Raw genomic sequence first — 13572 nt, 5'->3', positions numbered from 1 at the left:
TGGGATAAGAGCACTGCAGCACCATTGGAGCAAGTGTGTTGCTGTCCAAGGTGATTATGCTGAAAACTAAAGGTATTACAAAATCTGTACTTCTTATAGTTTCCTCAAGGCTCAAAACTTTTCAGTCACTTCTCGTAATTAACTAAAAAATAGAAATTAAATTATTTACTATATATGCACTGCACTATATCTTCTATAAATATTATATTCGAAGACAGTTCTTGTGTTAAGTATTAATCATCGTTATAGTAAACACTTTCATAAAATACATTATCTTACTGAAAGTAAACCAAACATTTGTAACAGTAACAACATGCAATTTATTATTACTTTCTTTTTGTTGTTTACAAAGAAGAATGAAGTACAGACTAAAGAAAGACATAAATTTGTGTTTGAGACATTTTTACTACGCTAATAAATGCCAATAATATTTTTCTTGAAATAAGCGGACATTTCGTTAGCACCTATTACACATTTCAAAGATTATAATTTGTTTAGAGAATTAATAATGAAAACAGTTTATGTTGTCCATCGATAGAGAATGACAATGTTTGATTATATATTTGACAGAATCTTTGAGTTGAACAGTGCCTGTAATTCTGACTAAAAATAATTTTGATACTCCATTTTCTTTGTTCACTGAGTATGTTAATTAAATGCTCTTAGGATTGAAATAGAGTGTAAATTACATAATATACATACATATGTATCATACATTTCTTGATGAATTCAGTGCGTAACTCTGTTCTAGAAGGCATCCCGTTTTTTCAAAGTTATCGACAAGCTTTTACTTATTTATTTATTAACTATCAAAAGATATACTTACAATAACTTTTATCACTGTATATAATTCTACATAATTTGTAACACATTTATCAACAACTCATTTTTTCCTTTTCAATTACCACATACATTAAAATGTTTCCTTTTTCAGTACCACTAAACAGCTCTTCTTCAAACATACTCAAAAATACAGATTTTATGCACTCGCATCATCAACAAAAGGCACTACCATAATTTCTCAATTATTACTTTGATTCATTATTCTTCCAAATCCAACAAACATGAGACTAAAACACAACATTCTCTTTGAGATTTCCCACAGAAATGGCAAGAATACTCTTCAAGACATTGTTTAAACAACTTTTTTCTTTTTTTTAACACATAACTACGAAACAAACTAGCTAATAGATTCTAAAAGATATTAAACGTTATAAAACTAACTAGTGTCAATACACAAATGAACAGTTTCTGAAGTGAAAAATTAAAAAAATAAAAATAAAAAAGGAAAGAAAAGAAGATGGTAACAGTAACAACTTTCTTAGTTATAAAAATGAAGAAATGCGTTAAGAAAATTGGTTCAAGAAAAACTATCTTGTTCGTAATAGTAGTCAGGGTCCCAACTATCATCTAAGTCTTCTTTCTCCGCAGTTGAAGAGGAACTGCTGGTCCTTGTATCGGGATCAGTTGTATACTTGCAATCATCATCATCTGTACTTGTCTCACTATCAGCGTCAGAGCTTTCTTTTGTAACGCCATTGTCTGAGTTGTCATGTTCTTCCAAATCAGTTTCACTTTCATTTGACTTACTTTCATCTACATTGAGGCTTTCAAGGACTTCTGTGAGGCCTTCCACCGACACATGTTCCTTTGGTGAAGACTCTCCTGCTGATGTACTACCATTTTCTTCACTGTTTCGATCTAAAATCAAAGAAAAAGTGAAAAGCTGCCAATCTCTCCTCAAGTAAATTATATTTATTATAAAAATACTGTGTATAGTCTCTTGTTAAGTAATTCTATAAAATTAATATTCGGCCGAATAATGGTAGAGCCAAATTTTTATTCTGTATAATTTCTACGAAGTTTGAAATCGACAGATTGCAAAATCTTCTCAACAGCTATAACTCGAAAACATTATTTTTAGAAACTGTGAAAGTGGACAAACGCTTTCCTAACGAGCTACAACACTTCAGTAAGACAGTTAAGTCAATTTTTGTTAAAAAAAAAAAAAAAAAGTTTTGATAAATTTTCTCTTCATTGTATTCATACTTGTAAAACCATCAAAACTATTTGGTCTAGGAATTAATTCGTGCGGTTGGTACGCACACATTGAAGCTGTAGTACAAACACAAAATACATAAATACCTTAAGAAAAATATTGTCCATCGCTAGCCACCACTTTCGCCCATCTGTCAGGCAATGTACGGATTCCGTGGCGAAAGAAGTCCTCATCCTTGGAAGCGATCCAGTCAGAGACCCATGTTTCGATATCTTCTGAAGAAGTAAACCGCTGTCCAATCAAATCGTTGTTCATGCAATCGAACAAGTAGTAGTCCGAAGGAGCAACGTCTGGTGAATACGGCGGGTGGGGTAAAACTTCCCATCCGACATTTTCTAAATAGGTTTTGACCGGTTTCGCGACATGTGGGCGAGCGTTATCATGTCTGTTCTCCCATTCTGGTCGTGTTCTGGCCAGAGCTTGCTTCAAACGCATTAATTGTCGTCGATAACTTTCTCCATTCATAGTTTCACCCGGTTGCAGCAGCTCATAGTACACCACACCTTTCATATCCCACCATATGCACAGCATAACCTTTGCACAGTGAATATCTCGTTTTGGTTGTGATGGACCTGGTTCACCTGGTTTCACCCAGGCCTTTTTTCGTTTAGGATTCTCGTAATGGATCCACTTCTCATCACCCGTAATAATTCGATGCAGAAACCCCTTTCTGCTCTGTCGTTGAAGCAGCAATTCGCAAATGGTTTTTCGTCTTTCAACGTCTCTGTCTTTCAATTCATGTGGAACCCAATGTGACATCTTTTGAATCATTCCCATGGCTTTCAAGCGTTTGGAGACTGTTGTTTGATCAACGCCTAATGCTGCTGCAAGTTGTTCCTGCGTTTGACACGAATCCTGCTCGAGCAATGCTGTCAATTCTTCGTCTTGAAATTTTTTTGGCTGTCCAGCTCGCTCTTGGTCTGCCAAGCCGAAATCACCACTTCTAAACCGTACAAACCACTTCTGACACGTTCGCTCAGCTAGAGCATGGTCACCATACACTTCCACCAAAATACGATGACTTTCAGTCGCACTTTTCTGCATGTTAAAGTAATGCAGCAGGACACCCCGCAAAAACACTTTATCAGGCACAAATTGCGCCATGTTCACTTAAGTACAAACTGGTGTTGTTGACGCTTTAATCCACTGCCCTATACTACGAATGATACGCGATGACAGGGGTTTGCAACACATGTGTGGATACACGGAACTGTGGGACGCTCCGTTCGTTGCGCCATCTCTTGTCCACCCGCACGAATTAATTCCTAGACCAAATACAAAAAACATCTAGAGTCCTAAAAGGGTTCCCAGTAGTTCAGCAAAAGAATGGGTAAATTTCGGTTATTTTCTCAACTTTGCTATTTTTTACTATGTCCTTGATTCCACACAGTAGTTCGGTGGTATATACATATTCCTAGAGCTCTGACTCGTAAATAGTTTACGACAGAAAATTACATAACATGTAAATTGCTCAATTTAAGAGCCCTCGTAAAACTCAACTTTACTTAAAAGTTAGTAAATATTTTGGAATTATTACACACTAGCAGAAATCCTAGTTCTTCGTACACGGAAACTAGATTTGAACAAAGTATTTGAACCTTCTTTTCTTCCCTTCTCACCCTCATGCCCATCTTCGCACAGACTGAACAGTATACAACCTGCAACACCGTAAAGTAGTGAGAGTTGTCTAACTTGAATGGAATCTGAGAACACTTGTAGATTTTTTCATAAGAAATAACTTAAGCTGTATGTTAGAGTTATTAATGAAATATCTATCTACTAAAATGCTACAATATTAATTAAGAACGACTGAGCTTCAACCTATAACTTTAGCTTTCAAACCTTTGATTTACGGCTATTTGTAATTTCACGTTTATAACAAAGACAAATATTTTTAAAAAGGTGTAATCTAAATAAATTACTTAAAGAGATCTTTTTCACAAAGTTTATCCTTTTAAATTATTGTTCAAAGCCTTTGCATTTTAATAAGACTTCTCCGAAATAAATGCAAATGAATTGTGCTGCCATTTCTGGAGTTTTTTAAACTATACGTTTGTGTATGTTTATATGTTTGTGGCAAATCCTTTCGACAGTGAGATCTCGGAAACTACAGGCTCTAGAAAGATGACGTTTTCACTGATCGATTACAAATTTTGCGTAGATTGTCCAGTTCTAATTCAATATTAAAAAAAATACCATTATTTATTTATTACATTTTTACGGGTACACTGGAAGTGTTGAAATTAAAAACACAAAAAACTAAAGCATCATATCCTACCTATTATACATTCCAACACCATATAATTGTATATAGGGACTGCATATCTCTCAGGTGTTTGTTTCATGGCCAAATTATAATTAAAAACGAAGGATAACCATTTCTCCAGTCTAAGTTGAATCTTTATTGTTAGGAGTGTTTTGCCCAATGAACACCATATATCAGTGACATTATAATTGATTGTATGTGTAATTATTAGATTATTTTTAAAATGTGCAAAACGATAATCATGCCTGTTGTTCTATATGGTTGCGAAATATGGTCTCTTACTCGCAACGAAGAACATAGATTGAAAGTATTTGAGAATAAGATCCTGAGACGAATATTCGGACCCAAGAGAAACGGGGATAGGGAATGGCGGAATCTTCATAACGAGGAACTACATAATTTATACGGTTTATCCAACATTGTTAGAGTCATCAAATCTAAGAGGGCAGGTCATGCAGCCAGGATGGAAGAAAGAACGAGCGCAAACTGGAAGACCAGCCGGAAAACGACCATTAGGAAGACGTAGACGCAGATGGGAGAACAATATTAAGATGGATCTCGCAGAAATAGGAATAAAGTAGAAACTGAATCCAATTGGCTAAGGATAAAAGTCCGTGGAGAGCTTTTGTGAACGCGGCATTGAACTTCCGGGATCCATAGGCCATAGAGTTACTTATTTTATGTATTTGGTTATTAAATACTACATGCAAGAAGAAAGAAAACCCAGATCATACATGAATTAAAAACGGCAACCAGAAGTAGGCTCAAATCTTGCAAACGGTACGAGATATTGAAAAAGTAATCGAAAAAAAATCTCTCCTTTACGGTATCTCTTGCCGATTTTTACCAAGACTTCTTTCACTTGTGTCTGCAAAGGGACATGTAAGATGTGAGGAATAACAAGGAGATTCATGCTCATATGTGAATGATGCGCTGTGTAAAGAGCGCAGGTTCAGCTAGTCTATAAACTAAAATGCTAGGTTTATATGTTTGTCGCCAATCCTTTCGACAATGGGATTTCGGAAAAAACACGTGCTAGAAACATGCCGTTTTCACTGGACAATTCCAAATTTTGTGTAGATTGTCCAGTTCTCATTCAAATTTTCAAAAATCGTGTCGTTATTATTCTATTCCACATTTTAAGGGCCGTTTTGAGCCCATAAGATTAACATTGTTGCAAGCCGAAAGTACGGTTTTAAGCAACCAGTAGAGAAGTTACGTATGGCGGGTTGACGGACATTGCAGGCGTTTTGCTTAAATCTGAATGGCAAAACTCATTGCATGCTCGCAACTTGAAAGGTCTCAAGAGACGCAATGAGGTGTACTCGGACGGATATGGATTTGTTAGAAAAAAATATATACAAGTGTTCCTGAATGGTGGCCATCATTGTTGTCGGTGGAGTGCGGCATTTTGAAGTGTTTACGAAAACTGCAGTTGCTCAGGACGTACGAATTAGACGAACACCAAACAAAAATAAATGTTTACAGGAGATTGAGGTACGCGGAGAATATATACTCTTCTTCTAAATAAATATGCAGGGTTGCAAACCAATACATGAAATCACCAGAAAAACTACAGAAAATTACACTTTTAAAGGGACTGTATTTTGGAATGGCATAAAGTGGGGGTTCATAAGTTTTATGTTGAATACTATAACATGTAAAGAGTCCGCAGAAATATCAACAGCTATGATTTATGGGGGTCCGAGTGATTTTGATGCCATTTTTGGTGCGTAATATCTCAGTAGGGCAAAGTTCTAAAAAATTGCTGCTTAGACCACAAAGTAATTTGGTACATGAATAAATTATTGCAAAAAAATCATGACTGATATTACATGAAGAAAAAGGAAGGACATGGTAAAAACGCAAAGAAAGCACGTGCGTGACGATGGTCGTAGCCCGGAAAAATTTAAACCGTTTGAATATATTTCATGCTAGATCTCAAAAACTACGCATGTTGCAGCAATTAGGCCCGCTTTTGTTTGTATTCAGTTGTGGAAAAGCTTACAAGTGGCAGTTGTTCCATCTTTTTAGCTCTACGATCATTGCCACGTCTATATGACGAGGGGGTTAGCTTGCAGTGTGAAATACAAACCTCCACAAAAAGCGACAGAACTTTCTTGGTTACATTTATATAATAATGAAAAACGAAGGATAACCACTTCTCTACTCTAACAGCAAGTTGAATCTTTATTGTTTGGAGTGTTTTGCCCAATGAACACAATATATCACTGTCATTATAATTAATTGTGTGTGTAATGTATTTGCTTATTACATACTGCATGCAAGAAGAAAGAAAACACTGATCATACATGAATTATAAACTCCAACCGGAAGTAGGCTCAATCTTGCAAACGGTACGAGATATTGAAAAAATAATCGAAAAATCTCCCATTTATGGTGCCCCTTGCCAATTTTTCTCAAGATGTCCTTCATTTGTGTCTTCAAAGGAACTTGTACTGATGTTGTGAGGTTTGACATTCATGTTCAAATATTAATAATGCACTGTGTAGAGAGTGCAGGTTCAGCTAGTTTGTTTATAAAATATTTCACGAAATGTCATTAGTAATATTTTACAAAACTCAAAAACACCGCCAAGAATTAACTATCCCTTGTGAATATTCTCATGGAAGTGATTTATGCAACATTATAGGCATATTAATGAAATATTTATTTATGAAATGTAAACAAAATCGCCTGACTTGTATTCGAAAAAAAAAATTACCCCCAAAAATGAACTACCTCTTTTCAACTTTTTCATAAAGAATAATTTACGCAATATTATAGTGTTATTGATGAAGTACGAAGGACATTCCGAAAGTTTCTTTTTTTTTTTTTTGAACGAGATGGTAGAATAGGTGAAACACAATCGCCATAAGAAACCACACCGGTTGCTGGTCCAATGATGGAAGGAACGTCAGCGGAGGTGAAATGACACAAGCGCAGAGCGCTGAAGAAAACAAGAGTAGCAGCAGACCGGGTGCTCGAGGTTATTCGAGTACAAATCACGATGGCAGACAACGTGGTCGCCAATGGAAGTGCGTGCTGTTATCCAGTATGAATGGGCACGTGAGACTAGTGTGTCCGTCATTCATGAATGCCTACAGATCGTGTATGGTGAGGAGGTGACGTCTTGTCAAATGGTTGGTCGCTGGTGTTGAAGTTCAGTGAAGAAAGGCAGTGTGTGGAGGAGGAAGATGGCGTCCCACCCCATCCACGAATGAAAACATTGCTAGAGCACAGAACACGGTGTTAGCGGATAGGTGCATAACTGTGTCAGACGTGGCATACACGCTGCGTATTGGTTGTGTCAGGTCCATCACATGCTCCATGATGTGTTGGGTTACCGAGAAATGTCTGCAAGATGTGTGTCGAGAAACCTGACCTCGGATCACAAGAGTGCAAGAATGGGAATCAGCCTCGATCACTTGATGCGGTACGCGCGAGAGAAATGAGTTTGTTAAGAAACATCACAGGCGATGAGACATAAGTGCACCACTTTACCCCAGAAACGAAGGCCGCCTCAATGACGTGGAAGCATCCAGTTAAGCAGTGCCGAAGAAAATCAAAGTGTCACCCTCCGCAGAAAAGGTTATGGTCAGTGTTCTAGGACGCGAAACGTGTGCTTCTCCTGAACTTCCTCCATGAAGGGACCATCAATGCGCCACGCTAATGTGACACCTTCACCAAATACAGGTCTGCCATTCGAGGAGAGAGACCAGGTCTCTTGAGTGAAGATGTTGTTCTCTTGGACAACAACGCAAAACCATACATAGAAAGACTCACACAAGATCAGATTCGTCACTTCGGATGAGAGATTGGATCATCCTGCCTACAGCCCCGATCTTGCATCATCGGATTTCAACCTGTACTCTGCATTGAAAGTCGCACTCTCGGGACGTCACTTCCAAAACAATGCTGAGATGGAGCAGGCTGTGCGACAATTCCTTGCATCGCAGGACACCGAGTTTTTCCACAGTGGTTTCTTCAAATTGATTGCACGTTACGATGCCACGGTGTGTGTGTGTTTGGCGACAGTTTCCATGTGATAAAAAAAAACTGATGACACTTTCGGAAGGTTTCTCGTATGTATTATGAAACATTAACAAAATCACCTCATCCCCAAGAATAGTGCTCTTGTATACAGAAGGTTGGTCCACATTTATGGAAACGATTTTGTGTCCTCTACACTAGGGCGTAAAGCCGTATTTCCACTAGCGGCTGTGCTCGATATGATGACCCTGACTATAAACTATAGCCGGACACCGAAGTTTCCATTGGAGTAGACTTCTGTTCAGAGAAATCTGATCAAGTTTGAACCACTCTTCCTTGCAAACTTTCCACAAGCCAGTCAAGGCGTGTGGGCGACGTAAGGAAATCGCTCGCTTCAAACACCCGAAAGCACAAAAGTCCATTGGTGCAGCGTCGGGATACTAGACAGGGATGTCTGAATATGGGATAGGATGGATTCCAGTTTCACGTGTTTCGTAGGCCATGTATGCCACAGTTGTTCGAGCCGTGTGGCTGGCTGCTTTGTCTTAATGAAGACTTTCGACACCTCAGCACCATGCAACGACGGGAATATGCTGCCGGTATAATGGCTCCAGAATGTGTTGTTGATAATATACTGCATTAATTTTAACATTTCGTGCAACTCTACGCAGGGAAAGTTTCTCTTTATGGCAAAAACCTGCAACCACCATGAAGCCACAGGGAAAATTTTCGCGTCAAGTGCGAACCCAATTGGCATGGTCCTTGGCATCCTCGGGATGATAGTAAATGGTTCAAATCCGCTTGGAGTTTGACAAATAGATCCAGGCCTTGTCTAACGTGACCACGTATTTCCATTTGTCACCCGCTAAATACCGTTCACACAGCCATTTGCAACGGACCCTGCATTCCCAGGTGTGTTTGACTGTGTGTGTGTGTGTGTGTGTGTGTGAACACGTGGCTTATGCTTCACTTGCAGGCGTAAATCCTGGCTGATTATCTTCTGCACAGTTGATTTGGATCTTCTAACACTCCTGGCAATGTCTCTTTGTGGCGCCGGATTCTCCTGGGTCACCAACTTCTGCACTTGTCGAACCACATCCATTGTACGTTTGGGACGGAAGTGTTCGTTTTCGTGCCAATGCGCACACCCGCTTCCTCTGGGCGTGCATTTTTGTTGCGTTTGAGAACCCTTCTTGGAAATAGTGAAATCCTTGGATGAACACTGTTTCACAATTGCACTGTAGCTGTATCCGATGTCGGAAAGAGTGGTGGTGATGGGGTCACTTTTGGAGGCATTTTACACTCGAAGTACTTCATTTCCTGCTACCGAATTCTCCACACAACTGGTTTCTAATTGATTCGCTGTGCTTACTGTCTGTGCGATTCTAGCGCCCCTGGCGGACGTTCTACTTAATTTCCATATATGTGGACCGACCTTCTGTATTTCTCCAGTACAAATGACTTGCGTTATATTGTCATACTATTAATGAAATATTTATTTATGAGATATGAACAAAATAAGCTGTCATTTTTAAGAATATTGACCGAAAAAAAAAAAAAACTCATCCCCAAGAATAAACTACTACTCGTATATTTTTTCAAGTTAAATGACTAATGCTATATTGAAATAATTATGTGCGAATTATGATCAAAATCGCTTTGAAGGATAAACATTGAACTGTGGTATTGAAATTTGGGCATGGGTTGGTGAAGAGTGAGAGAAACGGATTAAAGTTAGGAAAGGTAGCATTTACACAGTACTTTGATGTGTCGACGGAGATGATTTTCTATTTTTTTTCTTCCTTTTATTGCGTGTTGATGGTCAGTTGGAGAAATACAATGAGGGCTATGGCTACTGGGAAATCTTATGATGATTACTTAATGCCAGACGGCAAAGTAATCAGAAAATAAATTTTGGCGATGTACAAAATAAAATGAAAAGTATTTTGAATGACGAAAACATAGATGCTTTTAAAGATATGTACTTGTGACGTTAAGACCCGCTGTCTATTAAATTAGGCGAATTTTTTGCGATGACGAAATAATGGAATAGGGAAACATTTTTATATGACGAAGAAACTTTTTTTTTTGGTTTATACGTGCCCCTCAGTTTTGTTAACTGACACCGGTCAATAATAATCAATCAAGGCACTGTGTGTAGACCTGTTATGACAGGTCATATTGGGAATGCAGAAACGAGGGGCAAACAATCTGTTTGGTTTATTTTTATAACAAAATACGAAAAGAAAAGGATTGAATTAACATACAAAAGAGATCTTCATTGCCTTAAAAGTGGAAAGTTAAAAATAAAATGATTCTGATTAAATTATTGGTATATCAATGTATATTTTTTAAATAAGTTTTACGCAATATGTAATGTATCCAAATGACACTGTTATTCTTATTATTGTTACTAATAAACAGTTAAGATCTTTTGCATGTTTCATGACGTATTATTCATGATATTAAAAGTCGCAGTTGTGTAATCCGAACAGAAAGGATTCACATGCTACCTATAAATTGAGATTACAAAAGATTATATATCCCTGGTATTTTATCGCATGTGAATCTGGGTTTACATACTTTGGATAAACGAGACACAAAATTAAAAAAAAGTGACATTTTCGTAACCTTTGGTTACCAAACTCATCTGTAAATCAAGACTGCTGGTATCGGGCGGGTTTTTGAGAAAAATGCACTTTCATATAGTTACTTTTAAATGTTTGCAGTACAGGTACTAATTGGTCTAGACACATGAAATAAAAGACATGGGGAATTTAAAAAAAAAAAAATCACAAAATATATTACTTACGCACATTCAACGAAACGTGGCTTCAGGGGAAAGGAAACAAAGTAGAAAACGGCCCCCAAATTTGGTTCTTATTTTGTTCTGTCTTGCAGCCCGTTAGAAACTGCCCTTCACTGCTGTGAAGATTACAAATTCTCATTCACGGTCTAGTGAAAAAACATCACCAAACAGCAGGACCCGTTTATTTCAAGAATAACATGACTCAAAATTCCTAACTTTTCAGAAGCGTTTGAAAGTTTCGAAATACAATGAAAACAAATGAGCGCAAGAACGACAGAAAGTGCTCTCTAGGGCTCAGTTTTGGAAGCACATTTGTGAAATTTTTGCCAGAGATAGACATCAAGATTAGCTTTCATTTTCTGCCCATACGTCAATAAGGGCGATTTCTGAATTATGCCACTCCTGAAATAAACATGCATGTATAGATATATATAACACATACTTCTCTCCCAAAAGATGACACATACATTGTGTCTAATCCAAGAGTGCACCATTTTTCCCCTGTATCTTATTATTTGTGGTATTACGTCTTGCGTTAATAAGATTACTTAATTTGGAAATTAATTTTTATCATCATTTTTCTGCAAAAGTAAAGAACATACATCTACGTACCTTGTTCAGACTCCTTAAAATCATCAACTTCCTCATCATCAAAATTTTCTACTGTAGTTACACTATATACAGAAGCAGAACTATCTGTACGTTCAGAGTTACGAGATTCATCGTGTTCTATTCTGGCACGCTGAAGTTTTTCAACGAAGTGCATTGGAGGATGAGCTTCTTCTGGTGCTAAAGAAGTAAGAGTTATGACTTAACATTAGCGCAATATTAAAGGATTAGGAATGAAAAGAAGCATTTCATACGTAAAATTTAATGAATATACTGACAGCTAAAGGTTTTTCGTACCTAGACTTTTCTTTCAACAACCATATTTATTTATTTCACAATATTCACTCTAACTACCTAAAACCACGCAACAACTATATATCAGTCATTTCCACCTGGCTGATGTATGGCGTAGAAGCGCGTGAAAATAAGGGGGGAGGAATTAATGTACAATGAGGGCAGGGGCATGAGGTTAAGAGAATGGAATAAGTAAGTGTTGGCAATGTAGGCATAGTCATACATCCAAAAATAATATACCTACAAAACGGTTGGCAAAAACCATGGTTTTTATTGAAAAAAAACAAAAAAACCGTTTTTTTTTGGTTTAAATAATTTGCTCTATGTATTTATATCATATATGTACAGAAATAAGTTTGTTACACCTTGGTGCTATTATGCAACAGCCGGGTTATGCTGGAAGGGGTCACATAAGCTTAAAGCGGAGTCCAAACCGTTTCTTGACTTACATCCGAAACAAATTATCCTCCATTTTTTGAACTCGAAACCGCGACTAATTGGCCACAAATGCGATGCCTGCCGACTCACTCTCAAAGGACTCCTGATACGTTGTATTGATCTTTACATACTTATAATACAGGGTGTTTCAAAACAACGCCGACAACGTTTGAGAGATGATTCCTGACACCAAGATAAGACAAAATATATAGACCAACCTGGGTGTACAAATGCTTCCTTTTGGAGTTATAGGCTGCCGAAAACATGAAAAACTAAATTTCAAGACTTCACTTAGAAACTAGTGTATGTCCTATCCAAATATCCGACTTTCAGAATCCTGTGGTACTTCCGCAACTATTTTTCTAGAGGTAGTTGGTGAGTACTGCAGATTATATGCCAGTAACCAAACTCCCTCCATAAAAAATGTTCCGTGAGCACCTTAGGATTCTAAAAGTTAGATATTTGGATAGAACTAATACTAGTTCCTAAGTGAAGTCTTGAACCGACTACGTACGTTCCATAGTTTTGAAGCTATGGATCTCTAAAGTTCATTTTTTCATGTTTTCGGCAGCCTATCCGAAAGGGAACATTTGTGCACACAAGTTGGTCTATACTTTTTATCTTGGTGTCAGGAATTACTTCCCAAACGTTGTCGGTGTTGTTTTAAACACCCTATATATATGTCTAATTGTCAAGAGTCATTTGAGAAGGACAAAAACATAAACAGTTCCACAAGTGAAAGCATTATACATAATTACAGATGGACAATTTCAAAACACTTCAGAGTATAGAAGAACTAATTAAGTCCAAGTTAGTTCACTATGACTTTTGCTAGTCTAAGTTAAAGAAATACGACGACTTAATTTGCATATCACTAAGAAAAGTGAACAAAGATAAGAATTATTTGAGTCCACTTTGGCTCTGACCCATTTTTACATAAACAGATACCAAAGATACTTTTGATTTCAGTAAATGACCCCCCCCCCCCCCCAAAAAAAAATAGATATTTCGATGAATTTTATCAATAGTAAACATTATTAAAACGAAACAATATTTAGAATTTTTCTTTGATTGCAATTGCATAACCATCATAATAAACTAAAA

The 13572-nt window shown here is 37.3% G+C and overlaps 1 protein-coding gene across 3 annotated transcripts in view; it reads right to left on the bottom strand.

Annotated features, from left to right (window-relative positions):
• Positions 1–296: 296 nt before the first annotated feature.
• Pask (PAS domain containing serine/threonine kinase) overlaps positions 297–13572 on the bottom strand; it is a 148915-nt gene continuing 135639 nt past the window's right edge. For all 3 annotated transcript variants that reach the window (XM_081755504.1, XM_081755505.1, XM_081755507.1), the window contains 2 exons: positions 11740–11916; positions 297–1701 (listed from right to left, as the gene is read on the bottom strand). In XM_081755504.1, the coding sequence (XP_081611630.1) occupies positions 1361–1701; positions 11740–11916 (518 nt within the window). In that variant the 3' untranslated portion in view covers positions 297–1360. The remainder of the gene's footprint in view (positions 1702–11739; positions 11917–13572) is intronic.

This window comes from Thermobia domestica, chromosome 4 (genome assembly GCF_964235325.1).
Source record: "Thermobia domestica chromosome 4, izTheDome1.hap1.1, whole genome shotgun sequence".
In the NCBI taxonomy this organism is placed as follows: Eukaryota; Metazoa; Arthropoda; class Insecta; order Zygentoma; family Lepismatidae; genus Thermobia; species Thermobia domestica.
The sequence above is the reverse complement of the archived record's forward strand: the minus strand, read 5'-3'. Positions and strand labels throughout refer to the sequence as shown.